The sequence below is a fragment of the Pelodiscus sinensis genome, chromosome 20, assembly GCF_052426305.1.
Source record: "Pelodiscus sinensis isolate ZL-2025 chromosome 20, ASM5242630v1, whole genome shotgun sequence".
NCBI classification, from domain to species: domain Eukaryota; kingdom Metazoa; phylum Chordata; order Testudines; family Trionychidae; genus Pelodiscus; species Pelodiscus sinensis.
Genome location: NC_143071.1, coordinates 3,397,432 through 3,425,421, shown reverse-complemented (window position 1 = coordinate 3,425,421; position 27,990 = coordinate 3,397,432). Strand labels below are relative to the sequence as shown.

At 51.4% G+C, this 27,990-nt stretch overlaps 1 protein-coding gene across 1 annotated transcript in view; it reads left to right on the top strand.

The window, feature by feature from the left end:
• Positions 1-27,990, top strand: part of NPLOC4 (NPL4 homolog, ubiquitin recognition factor) — a 49,501-nt gene that overhangs the window by 15,589 nt on the left and 5,922 nt on the right. Inside the window, exons 8-14 of the mRNA XM_075904055.2 lie at positions 21-200; positions 4,941-5,027; positions 8,076-8,147; positions 8,826-8,952; positions 12,738-12,898; positions 22,722-22,793; positions 27,460-27,555. Coding sequence (XP_075760170.1) covers positions 21-200; positions 4,941-5,027; positions 8,076-8,147; positions 8,826-8,952; positions 12,738-12,898; positions 22,722-22,793; positions 27,460-27,555 — 795 coding nt within the window. The remainder of the gene's footprint in view (positions 1-20; positions 201-4,940; positions 5,028-8,075; positions 8,148-8,825; positions 8,953-12,737; positions 12,899-22,721; positions 22,794-27,459; positions 27,556-27,990) is intronic.

The window sequence follows — 27,990 nt, the reverse complement described above, 5'->3', positions numbered from 1 at the left end:
TCTTGCATTCTGTCTGACAGAAATACAGGCACGTTGACAACATAATGTTTGAGAACCACACGATAGCGGATCGCTTCCTAGACTTCTGGAGAAAGACAGGGAACCAGCATTTCGGGTACTTATACGGCCGATACACAGAGCACAAGGACATCCCTCTGGCGATCCGGGCTGAGGTAGCTGCCATCTATGAACCGCCACAGGTAAAAAATAACTCCACACAAGAACGTCACCGTTTTATTTCTTAAAGATCGTGATCGTGAAACCCCCTTTGTTCCCTGACCATCACACGTGAGATTTCATGCACTAGCTCCAAAAGGAAAACTGTCCAGATGTAAATCACATACAGTGAATAATTGTCTGTGCCATCTTAGATTAGTGGTGCTACCTCTCAGATTTGCTTTTCACCGTGTATCTGACTTGAGTTGCCCGAGCACAGGGAAACGCAAAAGGAAATGAAGTGCAAGTGATTCCCTGAGCGTGGGATTCACTTTCAGGTTGGAGGGGTTTAGGTTGCAAAGACTTCAGCGGGAAATTTTTGTTCTGGAATGTTTTGAGACAGCCACACCAGTTTGGTTCAACATGCTCATGCAAATATCTCTGTTGCCCTTAAATGTTATAAAAACAGTGATAAAATCGACATTTGGGGTCAAAGTGGCATTGCTTCTCTTTAGTATATTAGACTGCCACATAGACATCTGCCATTGCTATGCAGAAATGGACAGATCTGGTTTGAGCGGAGTGCCTCAGGTTTTAGCTTGGTCTTGGTAGCCTGCCTTTTGGAAGAAAGTGAATTACCACGGGACAGTGTGTCTCCCTTTCTGCGGATCTTGCTTCGAGCTCTGTCAAGTGTGAAGATGAGCAGGCCTCCATCTAATTGCAGACCGGATCAGTAGATTAGCACAGCAGTCAATTGCATGTTTGAACCTCTACCATGGCATTTTGGGTTGTCTTTTGTCTGTGTTTAGCAAGGGTGGGGAACCCTTTTCTTATCAGGGCCACTGACTCCCAGAAAAAATCCGTCACGGGCCACATACTCCCTGGGGGAGGGGCACTCAGGCCAATAACGAGGGGTTCGGATTGTAGGAGGGGGCTCCGGGCTGGAGGGTTGGGGTCTGGGTGGGAGTTCGGCAGCTGATGGGGGCTGGGACAGGAGGGGCGGGTGCAAGCTCTGGGAGACTAGTTTGAGTATGGGAGGAGACTCAGGACTGGTGCAGGGTGCTTACCTAGGGCAGTCCCAGGTGGTGGCGGCGCTCAGCGCCTGCCCTGGCCCCGTGCTGCAGCTGCTCCCAGAAGTGGCTGCGGCCTGCACGTCGCTACGACCCCGGCAGGGGAGGGGTGGGCAGGGGGCTCCGTGTGCTGCCCTCGCCTACAGGCACCTCCCCCGCAGCTCCCGTTGGCCGAGCTTCCCTGTCAGCGGGAGCTGCAGGGGTGGCACCCATGAGCAGAGTGTTGCGCTTCCTTGATTGCCACGAACCAGCATCCGGTCTTAGGGCTTCCAGCCTGCAGTGCGGAAACTTGCTGCAGGCTGGATGAAATTGAGCAGGCGACCTGTGGGCCGGAGGTTCCCCACCCGTAGTATTGCTGGGAAGTTGAGCGCTTGGGCAGCCATGAAGGAAAGACTCAGATGCCACCCAGCTGATTAGGAGAACACCCACCACTGGAATCATGTTTCTACTGGTGGTGCACATCACACATGCCTTGGTGCACACAAGAGAATTTATTCTACTCATGGATGGTTTTTAAAAAAAGAGGGAACATTGCCCACCCATGGCGTACAAGACCATAAATACATAGTGAACTTGAAAATAAAGACTTCAGATTTGTTACTTGTAAAAGTCACTAGGTGGCACTAGTCACTGTCTAGAAACCCTTTCTGGCCTTGTCTGCACAGTGTTGGACCACACCCTGTTCTAGGAATAGGAATTCCAGCGAATCCAAATACATTAAATCTCTTTTATGTAACTTAATAACTGACTCAAATGTTAAAAAGCCGAAGCTTTGTAAATGTAATGATGGAATTGAACATGTCTAGCACTGTAGCGGGACGGGCTGGGGGAAGGAATATCTTTTATTTTGGACCAACTTCTGTCGGTGAGATAGACGAGGTTTTGAGCTACCCTGAGCTCTTCCTCAGGTCTGTGTAGCCCCAAAGCGTGTCTCTCGCCAAGAGAAGTTAGTTCAGTTAAAGCTATTGCCTCCCTCACCTTGTGTCTCTCTGTCCGGGGACCAGCATGGCTAGGATGATGTGCAGTCGTATATAGGGATGTTAAGGACTAGTCGACTAGCTGACTATCGGATAAGCAAATGCTTATCGGATAGTCAGTCAACTAGTCAATTCCCCTCCCCCACTTGCTGCCTGTATCAGATGGGGGGAGGGGAAGAGGGTACTTCAAAGTGGCAGCACTGCACAGCTGAGCCCGTGATCAGCTGTGCGGCGCTGCCACATGTGGAGCCCAGGGTCAGCTGGGAACTCCCCAGCTGATCCCGGGCTCCAGTGCGGCATTTCCGCGGAACCTGGGTTCAGCTGGGGAGTCCCCAGCTGACCCCAGGTCTGCATGGCATTTCAAAGCGGCAGCACAGCATGGACCCCGGGGCCAGTGGGAGACTGAGTCCCCTGCTGATCCTGGGCTCCATGTTGCGCTGCCACTTTGCAATGCACAAAAGCCCCCTCTGGAGACTCTTGTACATTTCAAAACTGGCACCCGCCTGCAGCCCGGAGTCAGCAGGACTCCCCAGCTGCATGTGGAGTTCTTCATTCCTCCTTTGAAATGTACAAGAGCCCTAGCGGGGGCTCTTGTACATTTCAAAGGAGGAATGCGGAAGTGCCTATTGATTAGTCATGTAGTAGATGGAGTTTCCATTGACTACTCGACTAGTTAATTAACCGCTAGTTAACATCCTTAGTTGTGTGGAGTGAGCCCAGCCCCTGAGGAGAGCAGTGAGCAAGGACAGTCACAAAGCTGAGGCTGCAACTTTTAAAAGCCTCCGGAGCTCAGTGCCTGAATCCCCACTGGTTTGGGGTGGAACCGAGCAGCCAGGTCCTAGGCCTTGCACTACCCCTTTTGCTGGTGAAAGTATTGTCAGTCAGAGGTGTGAAGGCTGCAAAGAGTGGCTACATGGGAGACCTTACAGCCGTACAGCTGCAGGAGTAGGCTCCGAAGTGTAGCCGTAGCCGCTAGCAATGTGTGTTTAAAAGGCTAAAGCGCAGCAGGGGGATCTGGTATGAGCCAGGAATCAACTGGCCAGGCTCACGCTGGGTCCTCCCTGCTGCGCACCAGCCTTTTCAATGTATTAAGAGCCGGCAAGGACTTTGTACATTTAAAAGGCAGAGCTACAGCGGGGTTAGCTCTCGGGGCCAGGAGCTAACGCCACTACAGCTCCCCTGCTTAGCGACTAGTCGATGGAAAATCCATCAACTAGTCGATTAGTTAATTAACCTATATTTAACATCCCTAATTGGCTAATCGATTAAAGGGGGGACGAGTGGGTGGGCCACTCCAGCCCAGCGGAATCAGCGCCTGCCTGCAGGGCACCCACTCCTGCTGCGGACAGAGGTTGCGGCCAGCCCTTCCTCCGCAGCAGGTGGGGAGCTCCTCCAGCCCCCACCGATTAACCGGTTAAACTGTCCCATCCCTAATTGCAGTTGTATGCCGGTAGCGTGTGATAGGCCTAGTCCGTACATGTGCACAGCCCTCTGGGGAGGTACGGAGCATGAATTTCATTCATCCTGATTCCTCCGAGGGAATCCAACGACAAAGTCAATCGGTTCTGTGTCAGCACTGAACGTCTCACCCAGCTCTTTGAGAAGGCCCGTGCGTGTGAATAGCCTGTAACCACTCTGCTGAGGTTGTTAAATGCCAGCCCAGCCAAGCCAGCTTGTTGGCACAGTGTCCTTGGGAGCCCTTTGTAGGTGCTAGGCCACACACAAGCGTGGAAGCCAGGACGCTTGGAGTCTCTCAGCACCACAGTGGAGTGTAAGGCGAAAGAGAGGGAGCCGCCTCCGCTGCTCTGGGGAGAGAAAGCTCTGCTCTTCTGCGTGGCAGAGCATCTCAGCCTAACGCCGCCACAAAGCCGCCTGCCTTGGAATGCACCCCAGTGGCAGAATATTGTTTTCCACAGCTGGGAGGAGGGCCTGGGTGGGCTCTTGCATTCGCGACACTCCTTCTGAGCTGCTCTTCTCCTGTTCAAAGAGATACAACATGAGCAGAGATCTGCCACGGCCAGCAAGTTCAGAAAATTGTTCTTGTCTGTGTCGGGGTGGGCAATCGTTTTTGCAGTGGGGCTACTCCACAAAATTTGGGAAATCATAAGGAGTCGGCTCTGGGACCCTGGAAGGGGTGGGGCCTCAGGCAAAAGGGGTGGAGCTAGGGGCTAGAGAGAGAGAGGCTGTGTGTGACAAGGAGACTGACACAACTGTGTGCGTGTGACTGGCACAGACTGGGAGAGTGTGGCACTGTGTGTGTGTGTGTGTGAGGGATAGAGACTGTGGCATAGAGGGGGGTGTGTGTGTGTGTGTGTGTGTGTGTGTGTGTGTGTGTGTGTGTGTGTGTGTGCTGCACAAAGACTCTGTGTGTGAGAGAGAGAGGGAGGGAGAGCTGGCTGCTGGAGAAATCTTTGGAACAGACCACTGCCTCTAGACCATGGGTTCCCAAACTGGGGAGCGTGCCCCCCAGGGGGGGTGTGAAGAAATTCCAGGTGGGGGTGCAAGGCAACCCAGCCACACATACCCCGTCAAACCCACCCCAAGTTTTGCTGCTATTTTTTGGGGAGGGGGGTGTGAGGGTTTCTCAAAAATCAAAAAGGGGGGCGTGATGCCCAAAAGTTTGGGAACCGCTGCTCTAGACAGTCTCTCTTGAAAGGTCCGAAATGATAGAACCTGGTTTATCCCGGGTTTTGCATGTAATGCTGGTTTAGAAGCAAGCTCTGTTGTTTCCTTACAGATTGGTACCCAAAACAGCCTGGAGCTCCTGGAAGACCCGAAAGCTGAGGTGGTGGATGAGATTGCTGCAAAACTTGGCCTGACAAAGGTAGTAAAACGCTGTTGGCTAACGTGTCTGGGCAAAGGAATTCTTGAGTCTCTCTCTGCAGCAGTGAAAGGATCATAAAATCATAGAATCCTAGAACTGGAAGGGACCTCGAGAGGTTATCAAGTCAGTGCCCTGCCCTCATGGCAGGACCAAGCACCGTCTAGACCGTCCCTGACAGGTGTCTGTCCAACCTGCTCTTCAATATCTCCAGGGATGGAGATTCCACAACCTCCCCAGGCAACTTATTCCAGCGTTTAACCACCCTGACGGGAAGTTTTTCCTAATGTCCAACCAAAACCTCCCTTGCTGCAGTTTAAACCTATTGCTTCTTGAACTGTCCTTATCGGCTAAGGGGAACAATCTTTCTCCCTCCTCTTTTTAACACCCTTTTAGGAACTTGAAAGCTGTTATGTCCCCTCTGTCTTCTTTTTTCCAAACTAAACAAGCCCAGTTCTTTCAGTCTTCCCTCATAGCTCTTGTTTTTTAGGCCTTTCATCATTTTTGTTGCTCTTCTCTGGACCTTCTCCAAGTTCTCCACATCTTTCCTGAAATGCGGTGCCCAGAACTGGACACAACTCTCCAGCTGAGGCCTGCTCAGCGCAGAGTAGAGCGGAAGACTCCTCTCTCATCATTTCTCGCCTGCTTGACGGAGTAAAATTAAGGCTGGACACATTCTGAAATCGACTTTGTTTGTAGGGGGCCAATAGCCCTTGTGTTTCTAGGGGTTCAAGTCAGTGGTTCTCAGTGTTGTCCACAACCGTCTTGCAGGTGATTTGTGGGCTCGGGGCACACCCACACCCTGCCCCCCACCACGCACCCTCCTGGGGAACCTGTGCTAGTGCTCCAGCCCCATGGCATCCCTCCTCCCCACATGGTTGGAGCACCAGCTCTGGCTTCTCGCTGCAGTGGGAGCTCAAATCTGGCTCCTGTGCTGCCACTCCCCCAGAACGGCAGCACACAAAACCACTCACCTGGAGGCTTTCTGCGCTACTCCTATTGGCCAGAATCACAGCCAATGGGAGCATTAGGGAGGCAGTGCCTGGGAGTGATGGGAGCCAAGTAAGCGCCTCCCATCCCCACCATGCTCAGACCCTGCACCCCTCATGCACCCTCTTCCTGCCAGAACCCTGCACCCTCCCACCTCACTCCTGCACCTTACCTCCTGGCCAGACTCCCCTTCTCCCCCCCACCTCCTACTGCACCCATTTTGTCATCCTAGGTGGGTGGCTAATGGCCCGCGGAAAGGTTTGCATTGAGGGGGGTGGGCCGTGGGCCAAAAAATTTGGCACATTCGTGGGATGAGTGTTCTTGGGGGGGTTAGTTCTTTCTTGGAGAGGTTTTGCGGTTTGCTATCAGGATCCCAGCTATCCGAGCCCAGTGCCTCTCTCTGAGTGTTCACACGGGGCAAGAATTCACTTGTATGCAATGCAGCTGTGGAGTTCAGCTCTTAGTTCTTTATTTCTCTTGTATCTGCAACCTGTCAGTCATTTAATCAAGACATATGGATTTCAGCCTCCTCTGTATGCAGATGACTTTCAAATCTATATTTAATTTTCTGGACTGTCTGAGGGTATCGCTCGCCCTGCCATGGCTAACACTAAGTATTGAATGTGCTGAGATTTTTCTGATGTTGAATGTTTTCAAGCTGGAGGCCTTGTTTGCAGTCAGAGGTCCACATACATCCTTGATGATCTCTCTTGTTCCCTGGAGATAAAAATCTGTCTCTTGCTGCCAGGCTGTGTCTACACTGGCAAGTTATTCCGGAAAATCAGCCACTTTTCCAGAAAAACTTGCCAGCTGTCTACATTGGCCGCTTGAATTTCCGGAAAAGCACTGACGATCTAATGTAAAATCATCAGTGCTTTTCCGGAAAAACTGTGCTGCTCCCGTTCGGGCAAAAGTCTTTTTCCGGAAAACTGTTCTGGAAAAGGGCCAGTGTAGACAGCACAGTAGTGTTTTCCGTAAAAAAGCCCCGATTGCGAAAATGACGATAGGGGCTTTTTTGCAGAAAAGCGCGTCTAGATTGGCCCTGGATGCTTTTCCGGAAAAGCGTCCTGACAATCTAGACGTGCTTTTCCGGAAATGCTTTTAACGGAAAACTTTTCCGTTAAAAGCATTTCTGGAAAATCATGCTGGTGTAGATGTAGCCCCAGTGTCTGAAGCAAGGAGTTTGATTATGGAGATACAACTATTTCATAGAGCTGGTAGGGACCTTGAAAGGTTGTTGAGTCCAGGTCCCTGCCTTCACAGCAGGACCAAGTACCATCCCTGGCAGATTTGCCCCAGATCCCTAAATGACCCCCTCAAGGATTGAACTCACAACCCTGGGTGTAGGAGGCTAATGCTCAGACGACTGAGCTATCCCTGCCCCCTGAGTTGGTAGATGTCATTAGACCCCCTGCTTTCCCTTTGCACCTCACATCGGTTCCGTTCAAATGAGCCAGGTTGAAAATGGATCGTTCCTGAGTGTTGGCTGCAGATCTGTCCTACGTGCCATATCGGTCTCATGGCTCCCTGCGAGTGCGGAGCAGCGTTTCTTAGCTCGATGGCTAAGGGAGGGTCTGAATAAAGAGGTGTCTGTACGGTGCATGCAGTGAAGAGGCAGGAGTAAGTTGTTTCTCAGCGCAGAGCAGGTTGGGATTGGGGATAAATTAGAATTGAATGGGAAAGTGTTCGCTTGATATTAACGAGTGACTGCTAGTGTCAGAAAACGAGATCGCCGCGACACCATGTCATCTCCTGTTGTGGCTGATGCGGCTGCATTCGAAATATTGCACAGCAAGTGGCTTTTTGCTGTGTGGGGAGGCTCAGAGACCTGCAGCCTCCAGGTTTTTCCATGAAAAAAATCCCCAGTAAGACAGAAAGAGCTGCAAGTCCCTTCACCTGCTTGGCTGACACGGCAGATGTGTGAGTTGTGTTCAGACGAGCGAGAGGCGTTTCCTTCAGGGGCCGCACAGCAGGCCCTCGTGCGGGGGGAGGACCATCTTGGAGGAGCGAAAGAAGGCTGCCTTTTAAACACAGCGGGGGTTGTTTTGTTTCACTTCAAAGGTCGGCTGGATATTCACGGATCTGGTCTCTGAAGATACGCGGAAGGGGACTGTTCGATACAGCAGGAACAAGGTGAGGTGCAAGCACATGAGTAATTATGTTCTGCATTTATTGCTGTTTCTAGGGCATCATAAACGCAGGCTCTGCCAAGCAGAATCCTGCCCCCAGGGCCTGAAACTGAGGGCACAAGTCAAGCCAGCGCAGCGTAAGGTGGGATGTGCCCATTCCAATTGCAGTGGTTCATGGCACACATGGGTCTTCAGTGGCATTTGAAGGAGGAGGCAGGGTTGATGGGAGCCCGCCACAGGCATATGAAACAGCATGAAGTCTCCTTCGCCCACGCTTGCGAAAGAACGATCGATTGAGATGCTTCAGCGGAGGGTGGGAACAGGAGCAGGCGCACGTCCGTGGTGAAAGTTTGGGGAGCAAATCAAAACGACATCTTAGACTGCACTGCTGCGTGACCCTCAAGTGCTAGTGTAATGTGTGGGAAACTGAGGCACTAAACGGTGATGTGACTTGCCCAGGACCGCACTATCCTGGACCAAACCAGGATTAGGACTCTGGCCTTCCTGACTGCCAGTCTCCTGTGTTCAGTCCTCTAGTGTTCCATTTGCATGTTACACACAAGCTTTCCTCAGATGCATGTTGCTACCACGGCATCGTCAATTGCACTCCAGTGAGATGGGAGGGGGGGGTGCTTCTCATAGCTCCAGCATCTTGCTATGTTTTGTTTTTATGTTTTCCTAGGATACATATTTTTTAAGTGCAGAAGAGTGCATCACTGCTGGAAACTTTCAGAACCAGCATCCCAACATATGCCGCCTGTCTCCAGATGGTCACTTTGGATCCAAGTTTGTCACTGTTGTGGCTACAGGTACAACTTGGCATGGAGTTGCTCTTCAACCCTCATTTCTCCTGGGATTTGCTCTGAGTGTTACCCCCAAAGGAACATACAGTTCTCCCCAGTCGGGCTCCAGACTGTGTTGACCATTTGAAATCTTTTAGTTATCTCCCGTCATTCCACGTAATGAGTTTTAGATCAGTCCCAAACTCCTCAAGCAAACCAGATTTCCCTTATTCCATGTTCTAACTGTTGTTTTTCCAGCTGTCTCCATAGGCCCCTTACGTGCAGTTAGGACCAGTGGAGTGTATGCACACGCTCTTCACCGCCATAAAATTGTCAGCCAGGAGGGGGGAGCAAATAGCGCTAACAGCCAATATCCTGTGGCCAGCGGCTGCCTGCCTGTTTGTTTTTTAAAAGTTATAGCCTCTCTTCAAAGCCTGCTCTTGAGACTCCACAAAGAGCAGCAGCCTGAGCACCTGGCGGAACATGTGTTGCGGGGGCGTGGACTTGTGGCGCTCAAGACCAGGTTCATAAACTAGCTGTCCACCAGCTGACTGCATTTTTGCTTGGGGAGGCAATTCTCCCTCGGGTGCCTCGTCTCTGTTGTAGTTACTTTAGCGAGCAGCATTCTCATACATGGTGGCTGCATCACATGTCCTGTCTTCAGAGCTGTCTGCACTCGGGAGCAGTGGCCTCGCTCCATTGAGATAGGGAATGAGTATTTGCCCCGTGTACAGAAGAAAGAACGGAGACCCAGAAGTGGTGACTGGAAGCGTTGCCTCTCCTTTTTTCCAACTATGTGCAAAGTAATTTTTTTTTATGTGCACCGAGGCATGTGTGACTGTGCGCCACCAGTGGAAACAAAACCTAGCTGGGGCGCTCTGCAGACATGGGTGGCATTTGAATCTCTCCTGAGTGGCCGCCCAAGCAGGCAGCTCACAGGGAACACCGATGACTAGCCATTGGAACACCATTCGCTTCGGGGGTGGGCCGCCTTTTCAAACCAAAGAGCCAAACTACGTCAAAATCTAGAATAAGTACCCAGCAAAGAGCCGTATACGAATGGCCATTTGCATGACTGAAAATATACAACTTACTATTCTTGGTAATTGACGTGATTAACAGTAGCACAGACGAGACATGGGACTTCTGCTGCTGCATCTTTTTGCACATTTCTTTAATGTTTACATCACAACCGGTCAAATCCAGCTTTGTGCAGGCATTCAGGCTGTCTGTCAATCTTATGGCTGGGTGTGGGGGTGCAGGAGTCTGGGCTGGGGTGTATGAGGGGCTGAGGGCAGGGGGTGTGGGTGTATGATGGACTCAGGACACAGGGTTGGGGGGGGGGGTGAAGGTAGGGAGGATCAGAGACCACCTGCAGGTAGGGTGGGTCCTCCAGAGACCTAATGGATAAAGCCTCAGCCTCTGGAGCTTGGGGCTGTGGGCTTGAGTCCACCTGGCTTCCCCCCACTCCCCGATCCACCCCCAGGAGCAGCAGGGTGGGCAGCTTTTCCTGGAGCTGCTGCCAGGGTGGGAGCAGCAGGGCAGGCACCATGCAGCACACTACGTGCCAGAGTTAGCATTTTGATTTCCGTTGCATGTATTTTGGAAATGACACAAGAGCCATGTTTGGTTCCGTACTGAGCCGTAGGTTGCTGACGCCTGCGCTAGCTCTTAAGGGCATTATGTCCAGATCTTGTAAGCTGGAATGACCGAGGCTGCAGTACCAGAACACAAGAGCTTCGGAGGTCTTGGAAGTTACTCCTGATGCTTTACTATAAAGCAGGGACTTTTAATTCCCTCGTATATCCATCAGCGCAAAGCAGGTACCGTAAAACCCTTGAGTGAAATTCAGAATCTTCCGAAGGGAGTGAAATGTCTGTCACATACGTAAAATAACGACAGTAAAGTACCCACACGCTTCCGTCACATCGATTTCAGAATCCCCGGGAGGGAGCTTTTTACAGAGACCCTCTGAAAAGTGCAGTGGATTGTTCTGCTACACCTGGCCAATTAATGCATGTGCTGGGGAAACTACAGCCTTCAAAGTGCAATGTGCCCTCGGTGCCAGGAGATGTATTCATTTAAGGGGTCCCTGAACCAAATTCTGGGGTCTATTTTAAACAGTGGGGGAAAAAGCATGAATTCCAACGAGCATCCAATATAAAGCGCTAACGTGCAATGTTAGATCGCCTCCTCTGAGCCCCAAGCTTCGTAGATGTTTCTGGGGCCTTTTTCAGTAAGAGGTCTGTGAGCTCAGACAGCTGCCTCGCACGTTCCAGTCTGCAAAACGCTTTCGTTTCTTACAAGACAAACATGCAAATCCCTTTTTAAACAAGGTGTTTTCCTGGGTTTGCTTTGGTCAGGCCTTCCTCGTGTCCTGGCCCACCTTTCAGTTCTGGGAGTGTTTGCCAGGATCAGAGTGAGACTGAAGCTAGAAATGAGAGGTTAGAAAATGAATGTTTCCTTTTCTGATCACCTGGGCCAGATACAGTTCAATCAGCTTGTCAGGTTTGTACAAACACTCGGTTTGTTCCTTGCACACGGTATAAGTGTAAATGTGTGGTTTGCGCTAGCGATCTTTAAATTTAATTTAATCAACTAAACGACGGATTTTCCATACACTAGACGATTTAGTCGATAAGTGGGGGAGCCGCAGCAGGGTTAGCTTTCAGCCCCAGGAGCTAACAGGCTCTTAATATATTTAAAAGGCTGAAGCGCAGCAGGCCGGGAACCAGCTGTCCCAGCTCGCGCTGGGTCCCCCACGCTGCGCTTCTGGTTTTTAAATGTATTAAGAGCCAGTAGGCATTTAATACACTTAAAAACTAGAGGCGCAGTGTCTGGGACTGGGCACGAGCCAGGAACCAGCTTATTCCCGGCTCGTGCCCGGTCCACCCTGCGGAGAAGGTGCTGGGGGGAAACCACCTTTTAAGCTGGTTCCCCCAGCACTGGCTCCTGCCTTCCCCGCTCCTTGCTGCCTCTGATAGAGGCAGCAGCGTAGGGGGGGAAGGACTAGTTGACTAGTCGCTTACATCCCTCATTTGCACCATCATCTTTTCCTTTTTAGTGTCTGCTGCATGGATTCATTTCACTTCCCTTCATGGTGTCTGGATTCCCAGATAGCAGCACACCCTTCACCATTTATACGTGCCTGATTTTCTCTGATACCTCCTTATGCTCTAATAGCGGACGTGCTGCTGATGCTTGAACTAGCCACATTAAAGCGTGGATTTTGTGATCCACGAGGGAGCCATCTGCAGTTAGGGTTTTGACTTTCTGTTTTGTGTGTCAAAATTCCTCTGGCCCATCCATTACTGGCTGAGACAATGCTGTGCTCGTGTTTGCCAGGTGATCAGTCTAAGTTGTAACCTGGAATTTGCTGTGTAGACCTTAATGAGGACAACAGGAATTGTGTGCCTGCTTTTAATTTTGGACAGTGTTCCTGCTGAAGAAGGAAGATGAAGGGGCGTGACTCTAGGCCCTGAGGTTAAAATCTTGGCCTAATAAAACACATAGCAAAACTCCCATTCACTTCAGTCCATCCAGGGTTTCATCCCAGGAATTGGTGCCCTTAGTTTAGCTGTGAAAATGCTGGTGAAACCGTGTGCAGTATAAAGTAAATACAGGACATCTATGGGAATCCTTGCTTACTAGCTCATCCTCAAATAGCAAACTATTTACACCGCTTGCAATGCTAACTAAAGCCGATGGCATTTTTAAGCTGGCTGTTTAAAGTAGAATGCGGTCTACTGGTGTCTTGCAAGAATAAGTAAATTCCTCCACTGCCGTGGTGTAAAGGTACTTTTCCATTCTAGGGGGGCCCGACAACCAGGTGCACTTCGAGGGTTACCAGGTCTCCAATCAGTGCATGGCGCTGGTGCGGGACGAGTGCCTGTTGCCGTGCCGGGACGCCCCGGAGCTCGGCTACGCGAAGGAGTCCAGCAGCGAGCAGTATGTGCCTGACGTATTCTACAAGGTAAGGGCGAAGACTAAACGTAGCAGCCAGTGTGTGTGAGAGCGCAGCGAGGGCTAGTTCTGGAAGCTGCAGTATCCAGCTGAGCGAAAGGCTGTCTTTGAGGTGTTGAACTGTTTTGGGTAGGCGCCATTCACCGCATGTCCCCAGGAAGTAAGTGTGCAAGCGCTATTTCCTCCTCATAAAAGTGCTCTTCTGGTTTCCAGCGCAGGAGTAGCCGTTGGCTATCTGGCCTGTAAATAAGGGCAGCAGTGATCCACCTGGGGCCGGTAGCAGGCACTCTGAGTTAACCACATCGCCTATGTTTATGGGCTGTGGCTGCCACGCTTCTCGGTGGCCCTTTAATCCCCCGCCAAGCGGATTTGCTTCCTCCCCTCAGTTATATTTAGACCCGGTGTGCGCTGGAGCACGATGCGCCAAGTTAACGCAGCAGTAAAAGCTGGTTCCTAACAAGGTGGTGAGAATGTATTGTGTGCAAAGCTTTTCTGAGACACCCACAGAGCAGCACCAGGCCCTCTGCAATAACACACTGAGCAGGAAAATATAGGTCAGTCTGTCCAAACAGAGCACCAACCAGAACCAAAGGAGGACACACACACACACACACACACACACACACACACACACACACACACACACACACACACACACACACACACACACACACACACACACACACACACACACACACACACACACACACACACACACACACACACACACACACACACACACACACACACACACACACACACACACACACACACACACACAGCCAAAGGGGAACAGTCGCCTGCGAGTGCAAAAGCAGGGAAAAAAGGGGTTGCTTAGAGTGAGTATTTAATTAAAAAAAAAAAAAAGGCAGGGGCAGGAAAGCGGCCACACAGGGTCAGAGCAAGTTCCATGTAACACAGTATCTGACACTACCCCGCCTGCGACTGGCCACTGGAGTAAGCCACCGCTGTCTGCTCCACTCAGCTTCTGGCCGTCGGAGGTTTAGGCTCACCCTGCGCGTGGGCTTGCATCCCTAATAGCCGCTGCTAAACCGGTCCTCCGCGAACTTATCTAGGTCTTTTCTGAACCCCCGTTTGCCGTCACCACATCCCCTGGGAATGAGTTCCCCAGCGCTGGCTTTTCGCTCTCTGGCGCTAGCGTCAGCGCCTGCGGTAAGAGCCTTCCTCGTGAGTCTCGGAGGCCCCTCCTGACGCACCGTGGAGGCGAGCCACGTTCAGAGCCAGAATCTCCAAGAGAACCGTACTGCAGGGGGCATGCCAAAGCCCTGTCGGTAACAGGACTGCTGTAGGTGTGGGGTATGTAGTTTTCACGTGCAGTTTGTTCCAGAGGAGTATTGCCTCGAGTTGTTTGTTCCTGGAGTTTTTCAGACCGCTTGCATTTCCAGAATTGGGTTGGAAAGGTCAGACTAGGATCTCGGAGAGATCAATGGCGCCTGCGGCTCAGAAGTCCTGCTTGCCGTATTTTGGTGCTTCGTGAGCAAGTGCGGAGAAAATTCAGTTCATGGAGAGGCTCATCGACGCATTAGCCATCCGTCCCCCAAGCCAGCGACGTCATCCTTGTTTGTAGCTGAGGTCTGGGCTCAGATCTGCTTGTGACCGTTCCTCCTGGCGTGTGGAAGACTGGTCGTTAAGTAGTGCAGCCCAGGCCTGGCTGCCTTGTTTGGAGCTGTTAGAACGAGCGCAGCGTACACCACTGAGAGCCAATCTTGCCAGAATACTTGGTTGGGCCCCAGAGTGGGGCTGAGTGAAGAGGAGGAAACTGCTGATTGGTGAGCTGCTCGGCACCTTTTTTTCCTGCCTTGATGCCACCTGAAATTGGGGGACACACCTTCCAGGCATCTCTCTCCGTCGCTCTAGTAGTCTCTCCCTGTTTGTGTGCTTCTCAAGTGTGTTCTCACCAAAGGGGCTGGTGTCACGTCCCCAACACAGATGAAGGTCTTGTTGGCATCTGATCCAGAGGCCAGGAGCGGGGGCGGTTGTGCTTGTTTGGAGTGGGAAGGTTCAGCTCCATCTCGGAAAGTAACGACTTTCTGCGCAGGTCAAGGATCATCGCATTGTGCTCCAGCCCGTCACCATTGCAGAATGCTGCGTGCCGTGTGTTTGTGAGACGTTCTCAGGGTAGCAAGAAGCCAGGGGGGCAAGTTCTAAACTCTAGTTTTAACCCAAAGCAATCATAGAACACTAGAACTGGGAGGGACCTCGAGAGGTCGTCCAGTCCAGTCCCCTGCCCTTATAGCAGGACCAGTCATGGTCTATAACATCCCTGACAGGTGTCTGTCCAACCTGCTCCTCAATATCTCCAGTGATAGAGATCCCACAACCTCCCTAGGCAATTTATTCCAGTGCTTAACCACCCTAACAGTGAGGAAGTTTTTCCTAATGTCCAACCTAAACCTCCCTTGCTGCAATTTAAGCCCATTGCTTCTGTCCTATCCTCATAGGTTAAGGAAAATACTTTTTTCTTCCTCCTCTTTTTAACAACCTTTTGGGTACTTGAAAGCTGTAATCATCTCGGTCATCTCTTTTCCAAACTAAACAAACCCATTTCTTTCAGTGCAAGTAAACAACAGATTACACCAGCGTTCTGTGGAAATTTCCATGCACCAGTGATTCACGGAGTCAATCTTTAGGTTATTCCAAATGTTTTCTAACTCTTACCCAGAATTGTCGTTTCATGATGTGCGATAGGAAGGCTTGAGGAGTGCTCTGGTGGGCGTAGTTGTCCTTTGAATTCAAACGTGTTGGCTTCAGGGCCTTGACTTTTTCTGGAACATTTTAAAACTGCTGGTGAGCTTAGTCACTTTGGTTTTAAGGACCATTTGGGTCTCATTAAATGTAAGAAGGCCTGAGGTGAGGGGCACGACCTCATCATCATGGGGTGTGTGACAGCACGCCCGGCGGAGCATTTTGTTGGGCGCAAGAGTCCGGAGCAGGTTTAGCCTTGCAAGGAGACAACACAGATGGTTAGTAAAGTAACCCCTAGCCGCTCCCATTGGCAGAATAGCAGAGCATTACTGTAGGCACCAGGCAATATCTAGCTTGACAATTAGTCTCCTTCCTGTTCTCTTTTTGCCTCCCTCCCGAAGTTGTCGTGCAGGGTTGCTGTGTGTTCAAGCAGCGGCCACATTTCACCTCACGTGGCTGTGCCTCTGGTGAGCAAGAATAAGCTATCCAAGTAGTGTGGGTATCAGCGTAACCAGCATTCTGGGAGGAAATGGCCATGTTAATTCTACGTTGATTGTGATGGTTGAATGAGGACCAAGAAGCCAATGTTTGGGCAGCGTGGAATGTATTTATAGAGCGATTTGACATCCAAGTGGGGGAGGGCCGCGTTTAAACGTCTCTCCACTCTTTGCATAAAGCAGTAGATGCATTTAAACTCCTGCCAATAGGAAAAGATGATCTGTGTGAAACTGGAGAAATGTAAAGCAGCAAGGGTACTATAATCTGTTCATCACATAAGGAAAAGATCTTGTATCTTTACCCTTAGCCGGTGTCGTCTTTGCTCTTGAAACGACTGAGAAATTTCTCTGAATTAGTAATGCTGCAGAAATAGAAGTCTGTGTCAGGGATCAAAGCCACGCAGCTGGGAGAAATTAGGGAGAGTGTTACAGGTTCAAGGACTCTGGCAAGCAGGCAAAGAGGGGCTTCAAGGCAAAATAACAGTTCTCTTCACTCATCAAGCCTTTCTTGTATGGCGCACATCAAGATGCATTTGTGGAACGGGGTCAGAGGCTAGTTTGCCCTTCAGTGTGTTACAGCTGTGGCTGAAAATAAGGTTCCCACGTGAATGAAAGTGACTCATCTCAATGGTCTGTCAGCTGTAGACAAGTCTTCAGTATCATGAAAACAGGAAAACTGATGGCACCAGATTTGCCCAGTTTCCTAAACCAAAGCATTTTTCCGTGGCGTCTTGCATTGCGATTCCTCTGTGTCTGTACTTTTCTCTTGATGTTGGCTTCTTGCCCTACTACTCACAGAAACCATCCCATTAGCACTGGCAGCACAGTGCTTTTGCCGTGCAGGAGTTCAGTCTGCCAGGTGGGAAAGCTGGAGGCTTGTGCGGGTGTGAAAATTGGGAGTGTTCAGAACTAAGAATATAAATGATCCTGCTGAATTTTCTCATTGTGATCAACTTGAAAGGAAAAATCCATCGCACTGGTAAACCCAGAGGGTCAAGGAGCGGGATTGGTGAGGACTGTCAGCTGTTGCCGTGCAGAATTCTCTTCTATTATGATTAGGGCCCCGTCAAATTCACAGGCAGAGGGTTTTACAAATCGTAAATGTCATGATTTCAGCATTTAAAAGTGAAATGGCACACTGTCGTAACTGACCCCAGCAGGAGTTGTGGAGGGAAGGTCACAAGGTGGAGGTTGGGGGTGGGAGGCGCAGTACTGCTGCCGTTCTGTATTGCTGCTGGCAACAGCGCTGCCTTCAGAGCTGGGCAGTTGGAGAGCAGCAGCTGCTGGCCGGGAGCCCAGCTCTGAAGTCAGAGCCACCACCAGAAGCACAGAAGTAAGAATGGCCTGGCATGGCACAGCATGGTATTGCCTCTCTGAGTTCTGCCCTGCAGGGCTGGGCCCTTAGTCAGCAGCTGCCACTCTCCGATCACCCAGCTCGGAGGGCGGTAGCGCAGCAGTAAGGGTGGCGATGCTGTGACCTCCCTTGCCCCCCCCCCCCCCCACAGTCTCATTTGGGCCCGGACTTCCCATTGGTCTGCCCTGTGGAAGCTGTACAAGGTAAAAGCACACACAAGACCAGGTATCCTGGGGATGGTGGGGGGGTTCCATGGTCATGACTTTGGTGGGGCTCTGATTATAATGTTGCAAAAAGACTGGTTAGCCCTTCTCAACAACAGTCGCTCTACGCCAGCCTGCTAACGTCCCCCTCCCTCACGCAATGGCTGTAATTGTGATGGTAACCGTTCTGTCCACTAGCACGGGAGACCCTGGGGGTGTGAACCTCCTCTTGAGTTCCTTTCCTGGCTGCAGGGGCAGCTAAAGGTTCCACATCATCTCAGGACTCCAGAAGGCTTGGGTGTAAGTCCCTGCCCTCTGTCTCCTCCACCCGGTGTTTCTGGGAAGTAAATAAGGGCACCTACCCATCTTGTTCAAACCAGGGATGTATCTGAAACGTTGGCGATTGACGTCACTGGGGCCTGCGGAAGCTCAGCACCTCTGGAGATGTGATTGTGTATCTCTACGGTCCCGCTGTGTGCCTTGTGCGTGTTGCTGTGCACTGTGTGTGATTGCTGCCAACTCCCCAAGCCAGCTTCAGAGAGGCTGCAGCATCCATGGCTTTCCATCCTCACACGGTGTCCTTTTATTGTATGCACCAGCAAATCCCAGGCGGCAGAGCCCTTGGCGCAGACGGCAGCAGCGCAGGACCCTCACGCTAGACTTACTTTGTGGCTGTCTGTCCGTTCCATCCCATGGAGCAAAAACGTAAGAGAGCTCAACCCTTTGACGCCTTTAAGTGGTCATGGGGTGAGCGCGTTTGCAGGGCTTGATTCTTCAGTGAACTCCAGGCAATTGCCTGGAATCTCAGCACCCACAAGATGCCCTCCTGGTTGGGAGTTTCGTTTCAGTGCTCTTCTGCTAGCCAAGAAACTTGCTTGGGGAAGGGGAAAGACGAAAGCCCTTGTTACTGATACTTGTGCTACAAAAGGGACATGCCGGAGATGAATAGGCTCAGGCAGGGCATTCGGACGACTCGTGCTCAGCCTCGTGCGGAGTCTGCCGCGAGAAGCATCAGCTGTTAAACTTCTGTTCCAGCCCAAGCTCTGGAAGGCGCCGTTTTGTCCGGCTCTGGGAATGACTTGACAGTGTTGTGCTGGTTTTTATTAAGGCCCATGGAGGTTACCAACCCCAGCTTCTACCCAGTAACAGTCAGAGCGTGTTAGGAGCGCTCAGTTCCTAAACTCCCTCTCCCTCTGCCTGTACGTTTGAAATTCCTCCTGGTGAAAGTCAGGTAGCTGTGCTGTGCGGACCAAATGCACCTCCGGCCTCCATTAAAGGACTCTCTGCAAGTTATGACAGGAACTCTCCGTCGAGGAACATTCTCGTACACGCAAGAACAGGTTCTCTGTAGCCCACTTTTTCTTCCTGCATTTAAACCCGCAGAAGGGGTCTGAGGTGGCTGCTCTTTCTGGCCATTGCCCCAGTGTGGCCAAAGAGTGGACGAGCGGTGTTTCCATCTTATCCTGAGCTCTCATACCACAAAGGTGAGTGTAGTCGAGAGGATAGTTGTCGGGAAGGATGGAAGGAGACTGAGTTTATTCTTATTGCAAAAGCTTGCCACACGTAGACAGCTCCCAGTCGCAAGGGAGTTGATCGATGTTCAAAGGTCACCCTGTCTTAGCTGGTGGGAGAGAGCTGGCCTTCAGTAGCCTCCTGGTTTGTACCAGGGATTGCTTCTGCCTCTCCATGAGTAAAAGGCACATGGCAGTCCTTAGCCTGGTTCAGAAAATTAGCTAATTCGGTGCCCAGGGCGGTGTGGCTAAGATTGAACAATCAGAAGAATGTCACGGTGGTTACAGCGTCTGGAGGGAGTGTGTGATCCTCAGAATGCCGTCGTGAGTGGTCTGCGCACGAGGGGGCGTGCACGTGTAACGTGCTGCTAGTACCCACTTGTATTGGCCTTCTGCTGGATGCGCGTGTTGGAGCTGGAAAGGGCTGGTTTCCCTTTGGCTGAGAAACAGCCCCACAGGAGACTGGCGCTTGGCTCAGTGAAGACAGCACTGGACACGGAGCCAGGATTTCTGCTCTGTCGCTGACCTGCCGTGCAAGCTAGGCCGGTCTCGTCACCTCCGCTGCAGATTCCCCCTCTGACACGAGGATGGTGCTCACTTTGTGTGTGCAGCTCTGAGCTCTCCAGACAAAAAGCTCCGGTCACAACGTCCGCAGCACCCCAAATCAGCTGGGTGTAACTGCAAAGCGACCTAAGCTGTGTAAACCAAGGCAGAGCGGATCTTGAGAGAACACCATTGGTGTAAAGGAGTCTCCACTTTCCAAGGCCGTTTGCCTTGCCGAATAAAGAGCCCTGGTCCATTTGTAGTTATTGAAGATGGACACAGATCTACGAGCCCAGCCCTGGACCAGAGGAGCCTGTTGTGCTAGGCGCTGTACAGACACAAAACACACACAGTCCCTGTTGCACGGACAGTGTAGTCAAGTGACGACAGATGGCTACGGAGAGGGGAGCGCAAGGAACGGGGACGATGCTGCATCGGGCGGTAGGAGGTCTCAGGCAAATGGCTGGCAAAGGTGCGTTTGGAACATCGCCCTCGCCCTTCGCGTGTGGCTGATCGTGCGTACGCCAGCCCCTAGCGATTGAGAATCTGAACTCTACCTGAGCTGCTGTCTCCCTGTTGCTAGCCTGTGGCGCCAGCTTGCCAGCAGACGCAGAGACCACGGAGAGTAACTTCCTTGGCTAATGCTGTTTCGCCACGCCAAGGGATTAATCATTTGCCTACCTGGAGAAGGAAGCCGTGCTCCCGTTAAGTCAAACTGTTTGAAAATGTTGGGGTTGTTGGAGCTAACTCCACTCCTGTCTCTGGGATGAGTCATTGCCCAATTCCTCTGGAGCCTAGGGCTTGATTTTTTTTATTATTATTATTTTTTTAATCCAGACAACAAGTAGAATTTGAGCCTTCGTTAATTCCTTGCTGCCCTCCCTTTGGAGCCGTGGCTACTAAGCAGAGCACCTGGCAATGCACGGCACTGGGAATCCCGGAGTTCGTAGGCACAGTAATAGCTTGCCACAGGCTGCTAGGGTCCTGCTGGCTGCCAGCTTTGGAATGAAAATGCGGCTCTCGTAGCAGTTTTGTTGGGGCTGTAAAATGTAACTGCCTAATAAAACGGTCCATGTGGGGAGGAGATAGGTGCCTACTTCGTTCTGCAGGGGAGGGGGACATGAGTACTTCCTGTAGCTGGGGGATGGTAGGTGTCAATTGGGTAGTAACAATTTTAGAAAATCTCTTTCAGGCCTTAGTAGCCTGACATTAAAAAGAAAGCTTTTAACATGGCAATCCCCAGAGGGAAAGATTAAAGCGAACAGGTGCTGGAAAAATGTTTCTGCATATTAGAACTTAATTAGATTTGAAAATGAATTCCAGATGGTCTAATTATGTGTGAGTTGTGGCAGGTTCATTCTTGCAGGGGCAGGCGAGTGTTTGGGACGCTGATGTAGCTTGATTGGATTGGGCTCCTGATTCTTGCGGCGTTACCGAGATGGAAGCGTAGGCTGGCTTTGGGGCCCCGCGATCCCTCTGAAAAGGCACCGCGGCTCCGGCTGCTGCTGTCTGAGCCAGGGAGATCTAAGGCCACAAGCAAGCAGGGTTGTTGCTAAAATAACCACGGAGCCAACAACTCGTCACGTTCCAGGAGAAATCATTCGCATCAGAATCCCTTGTAAACAGAGACTGGAAGGTCGCTCCTGCAAAGAGGGAAGGATTTCCAGGGACTCAGGGCGTTCGGTGCCATTGGCTTCTGCAAGCAAAGTCGCCTACTGCAGCCCGCTTAGGCACATGACTGAGCGTGTGAGGGCTGCCCAGAGCCGGGGGTGCTGTGTGTTTCTGATACACAAATGGCAGAGCTGCGGTTCTCAACCTGCCCATTCAGCGCACAGCTGTGGCCCATATAACATCCCCACAGCCTTAGAGGCAGGGTATATGTATCGTGTGGGTGCAGCCCATATGACACACAAAGCTGCATATGCGACCCGCAATGGTAAATAGGCTGAGAATCCCGGTCCTCGAGGGACTCATGTAGAGAAATGTTACTAGAGGGGACATAGCAGCGTAGTCAAAGCCAGAAAACATAGCTTTAAAGGGACAGTGTTATCCACAACGTTGTCTCCAAAGTGTTTTGCTTGCAGGCCCTGTTTTAAGAGGGTTTCACAAACCCCAGAAGACGCCCCCTCTGTCTACAGTGCGGGACTGAGGGATAGATGTCATGGTCTTTTTTTACAGCGGTCCCCAGGAAGTAAATTGAGCATTCTGGGATGAGACCATGTGGGAGCCAAGTATGGGTCTATATAACAGTCATGGGATTTGCCTGCCAGCCACTCGGCAAATGCGAACTTTCCTGCAATGGCCGTGACTGGGAATCCTGGATGTATGATTTATGTGTGGCTCGAATGATTTATATCATGTTAAGGGATGATGTAGGTAGAAAATACAGTCCCCCTCTTACGGAATCCGTAATGAAAAGAGTCAGTTCTTATTCATTTCTTTCTGAAGCTGTGTTTGAACTCGGTGTGTTTGACATAAATCAAGTCTAATTGTCATTTCATGATTAATGAACATATGCTGGCCGTTTTTCTTCATAATTAAACTTTGTGTTCAATTCCTCTGACAAAGCGAAACAAGTTTAGGCCTTGGCAGATTGTACGGCTTCTCCAGATCTGCATATTTAAGAAAAAGGAACAGGTTTTTCCAGTGGCCGTGAACGGGTCTGCTGGTCATGAGCGCATGCAATTTGCAGACTCCCAACATGTTGACATGACAGGACAGCCCATGCAAGAAAGTCTTCCTTGTATGCCTCTGTAGTGTGAAGGGGACGTGTGACCATGGCACCTTTTGGCTTGTCTTCTAATATCAACTGAGCCCTGGGTTGGAATTCCCTGAAGAGTAGGGATATGCAGACTTAACAGCAGGGACAGCGATACATCTTAGCAGCCAACAACATGAGAGAGGAAGGTGACTAATTGTCTTGTGTGGTTCCTAATCTGCAAAGCAATCCCAGTAGTTTAGAAGCTCAGGAATACATCTAGTCTGCCCCAGGTCACTAATGGTACTCTTCTTCTTTCAGGACATAGACAAGTTTGGCAACGAGATCACGCAGCTAGCTCGCCCGCTCCCTGTCGAGTACCTAATCATTGATGTAAGTATTTGCTGCAGTGCTTACTCGTTGGCAGCTGGAGGTAGAATCAAAGCAGAGTTCCTTTCGCATCACCAAGCCTACGGAGAAGTCCACAAGGCCTGAAGGTTTTAACTCCGGCTGGCTTTCTTGAAACAACTTTTTTTAAACATGGGAGTGGAAGTTCAATTAAAGTGGAAGTTAAATTCTAGTGAGGCAAATAGGAGCACGAACTCTGTCAACTGATGTGTAAAATGTCATTAGGAAGGCCAAAAAAGGAATTTGAAGAACGGCTAGCCAAAAACTTAAGAAGTAATAGCAGGGGTTTTTTTTTAAGTTCAAAGCAAAGTAAGCTGTCATGGGATCAGAGGGGCAGTTCTTTCGTGGATTGATCATTGAAGATAGGAAACAAAGGATAAGAATAAATGATCAGGTTCCAGAATGCAGAGAGGTAACGAGAGGTGTCCTGCAGGGGTCCATATTGGGACCAATCCTATTTGCCGTATTCATAAATGATCTGGAGATAGGGATAAACCGTGAGTTGGCAAACTTTGCAAGTGATACAAAACTGCTCAAGATAGTCAAGTCCAAAGCAGAGTATGAAGAGGTTCAAAAGAATCTCTCAAAACCAGGTGACTGGGCAACAAAATGGCAAATGAATTTTAATGCTGATAAATGCAAAGTAATGCTCATTGGAAAACATCATCCCAAGTATATGTTCAAAATTATGGGGCTAAATTAGCTATTACCACTTGAGAGAGATTTTTGGAGTCATTGTGGATAGTTCTCTGAAAACATCTACTTAGTGTGCAGCAGCAGTCACAAAAGCAAACAGAGAGTTAGGAATCATAAAGGGGATCGAGAATAAGACAGCACATAGTTTATTGCCTCTATATAAATCCATGGTACGCCCACATCTTGAATACTACATGCAGATATGGTCGCATAATCTCAAAAAAGATCTCTTGGCATTGGAAAAAGTTCAGAAAATGTCAGCAAAAATGATGGGGGGTTTGTAACGGCTGCCATATGCAGAGAGATTAAAAAGACTGGGACTTTTCAGTTTAGGAAAGAGGAGACTAAGGGAGGCTATGCTAGAGGTCTAAAAAATCATAACTAGTGTAGAAAAAGTAAATAGAGGAAAGTTATATACTTATTCCCATACACAAAAACTGGGGGTCACCAAATTAAATTAATACGTAGCAGTCTGAAAGCAAACAAAGGAAGTTTTTCTTCACGCAGCCCACAGTCAACCTGTGGAACTCCTTGCTAGAGGATGTTGTGAAGATCAGGACTTCAACAGGGTTCAAACAAGAGCTAGCTAAATTCATAGAGGATAGGTCCATCAATGGCTATTAGCCAGGATGAGTAGGAATGGCATCCCTGGCCTCTGTTTGTCAGAAGCTGGGAATGGACAAGAAGGGAGGGATCACTGGAGGATTCCCTGTCCTGTTCATTCCCTCTGGGGCACCTGGCCCTGGCCACTGTCAGAGAACAAGATCCTGGGCTAATGGCCCTTTGGTCTGTCCCGCCGTGGCCGTTCTTATGAGTGCACCAGTCAGCATGCCTGTGTGTGAGCGCAGCTCTCTGCGGTGGGAGGGGGTGCAACGCCAGAGGAATGCGCGTACTTCTCCAGTAGGCGCTGCTTGGAGTGGCTCGCTGCTGTTATAGAACAGAATTTCTCCATAGAGCTAGGGCAGCCCCGTGGATATGCTGAGCATTAAATCACTGCGAGCTCATTCGAAAGCTCCAGTTGTCTCTTCCCTAGCCGTGATTAACGCCACCGCTGGTTCCAGTGAGGAGCAAGCCGGGTTTGTCCTATGGGAAGGCCCACGGCTCTTTCCCTGCCAAGTCCTAATGCTTTCCTTTTCCCTCCGTGCGGTTCTGTGGTCAAGCCCCTCCCGGGAGCAAGGTTGTTTTAGACCAGTGGTCACCGAGCAGGGGATTGGGATCTGCTGGTAGATCTTGGCGCCTCTGACAGGGGATCCTGACTGGTTTAGTCGGGAGGCTATCGAGCGCCGGCACATCAGCTGCCCCTCCCCCCACTGCTTTGCATCTCCTGCCCTTCACTTTGGAGCCTCTTCCCCCCCCCCCCCCCCCCGAAGCCTCCAGCTTGCTGGGAAGGGCGAGGAGGGGGTGCTGATGTCAGGGTGTTCCCATCCTGTATTCGAGCGCCACAGAACGAGGGTGGGGGGCACCACAGGATCTGGGATGGGGGGGAGTTCGCTGGCTGCTTTTGGGAGTGGGGCAGGACCAGGGAAGGGGTGAGCCTGCCTTAGCCCCATTGCATCAGCACGTGAGAGCCACCTGAGATAAGCAAGGCCCAACTGGAGCCAGCTCCGAACCCCCCCCGCACCCCAAACCCCTGCCCTAGCCCTGAGCCCCCTGCACCCAAACTCCCTTACAGAGCCTGCCCCCTAGACCCCTCCTGCAGCCCAACTCCCTGCCCCAGGCTCAGCTCTGAGCCCCTCTCTCATTCCACATCCCTTAGCCCGAGACTGGAGCCTGTGCCCCAACCATCCGCCCCTGCCTGGTGAAAGGGGGGGGGGGGACGAAGTGAGCAGGGGCAGGGCCTATGAGAGGGGGCGGGAAGGAGGTGGGACCAGGGTATTTGGGCTTGGATTGCACTTCAGTTCAGAACGTGGCCTCGTGCTTAGAAAGGCTGGAGCCCCATGTTAGACGCTGCGTCCTGGCATGTTGAGAGCCAAAGGGCACCCTGCCTGGCATAGGGAGTGCTGCCAACATGCTGGGGCGCAGCGTCCGAACTCGGACCCTGCCTTTCAGCTTCGGGGGGCTCTCCCGCGTGGGAGTCTGGGAGGCAGATCGCTCAGGCGACAGGAAATAGCGCGGGAGCGGAGGTGGTGCCGCTAAGGATTACATCCATTCAACGCGACTGGCCCGCTCCAGCTGTTGCGAGCATGACTACAGGTGCACCGCCTCGGGAAAGCCCAGGTGGGGAGGGGCCAACACGCTCTCTCCCTCTCGGCCGGCGGTTTTCTGTGGGGCGTGCTGCTTTCAGACCTGCGTTTGGGCTGACGACGTGACATGTGATTCATGCCGTGAAAGGCTGCGTTGGGAGCAGTGGGACCCAGTGTGCTGCACACGCACTGACAACCCTGGAACGTATTTACTACCCCAGCAATAAAGGCATCTGGTTTGGGGCTATCTGGGGTGTAATTAAGATGAAAACAGATTGAGAGAACATGGGTTTAGGGGGAGTCTGGAAGGATGGAAAACTGAATTTCCAAAGCATCTTTACAAAACTAAAACCATAGAAAGTATTCTTCTAAAATTGCAATGGTCGTGATTTCAGCGTCTCTGGTGTCAGTGTGATGGCACTTTGCTGGCCCACACAACCAGTGTCCCCTCTCGTTGTTTCCATCCATGTGCAGAATAAATTGTACGTGCCCCAAAGCATGTACAGATGTGCACCGCCAATAGAACACACATCGCCAGCTGTGGGTACTCTGCTGATCAGCTGGGCTGCATTGGAATCTACCGGGTGGCCACCCAAGCGCTCCGCTTACAGGGAACGTGGCCCACCCGCCGTCCCCTCCTTCCAGTCGATATAAGCAGCCCCAGGACTGTGCACGTGAAGCTCAATTTAATGAAATGCACAAGGCCGGCAAAGGCTCAGGTCCCGCCGGTGAGAACTTCCCGCCTGCTAGCATGGGAAGCGTGTGATCTGAGCCACATTCTCCCCTGCCCCTGGCAAAGTCCCCCCCAACCCAGCGATGGTATGGGGAGCCCTGGGCAAGCTGGCCAAAGAGCGTGTTGATGGCAGGGGGTCCCAGGGTCAGGAGGAGACTCCTGAGGACGTGCGTCAGCGAGGGGGTTCCTCCTTTGCTTGAACAACTGATTCCAGGGGAGGGAAGGTGCCCGAGATCGGAGACAGGCGGGAGATCCTACTTAGGTGCTCGAGCACTTGAGGAATCCCTTACCACTTGGCTTCCAGGCCTGTGCTGCTGTCTGCCTAGCATGGCTTTGTCTCGGCTGCGTGCTGCGCTGGGGCGCCTGTGCTTGCTGAAAGCTTTCAGGCTGGACGGATGCAAAGGGCTGACACCAAGTTCTCGCTAAGCTGCCGGTTTTCTGCTTCCATGAAACTTCCTTGGGAAGAAACAAAGGAACCGTGTTTGGATTGAGTTCACCTGCAGTGAGCGCCTCTTCCCCAATGCGCTGCGTGTGACACGGCCCCTCTGTAGAGCCCTGCGAGGCCCCGGCAGCCGCGTCCGGGGATAGGGATGCAGAGATCTGTGGCTCAGTTTTGTGGCTGCGGATACAGATTTTTGTACCCGTGCAGGGCTCTCTCCCTCCGTCCCGTGGGGTTCAAAGCCTGCGGCCTGGGCAGGCGATCGCCGCTCCTGCAGCCTCACTAGTTCAGGCTGTCGGTTCGGGCCTGGTCGCATGGTGTTTCATGCTGTCGGTTTCCTTAGGCTGCGCTCGAGGGCGGGCCCGGTAGTGCAGAGAAGGGATCTGGGTGAGCTCTTGATGCGTTTCTCCGACTGTCCCGAGTCCCAGCTCAGATTTCCGCCATGCCTCCCTGCTTTCAGTTGTTTCGCTAGAAGTCCAAGTGTTTCAGAAGATCTCTTGGACTTATACTGAGGACGGCCTGTATTGGAGACAGTGGACCGAGGTCTCCGGTGCCCAGGGACCCTCACCAAGCACTAACCGCTCTTTTTTGAATTTTTAGATTACTACCACGTTCCCCAAGGATCCAGTTTACACTTTTTCTATTTCTCAAAACCCATTTCCTATTGAGAACCGTGACGTGCTGGGAGAAACTCAGGTGAGAGAGAGAGAGTGTCCCCTCTAGCATAACACGTGTGTAATCTTCTACATGTTCCCTGTGTGTGTCCCCTCTAGCATAACACGTGTGTAATCTTCTACATGTTCCCTGTGTGTGTCCCCTCTAGCATAACACGTGTGTAATCTTCTACATGTTCCCTGTGTGTGTCCCCTCTAGCATAACACGTGTGTAATATTCTACATGTTCCCCTTGCACTCATCCCTCCGAAAGGCAACAGCAGTAGAGAGCCTGCAGCAGCCGTCTCGTAGTTGGATCCACCCTTGGCATTGGGCTCAGTAAAACATCCCCCCCCCCCACTGCCTCGCGCCTCCCTATAAATCAGCACTGCTGGATGTGCCGCTCCCCACCCATCTGCATGGGATAGAGGAGGCCTTTTTGCTCGCCAAACTGTCTCTCCCAAGGGACTTCTAAAAA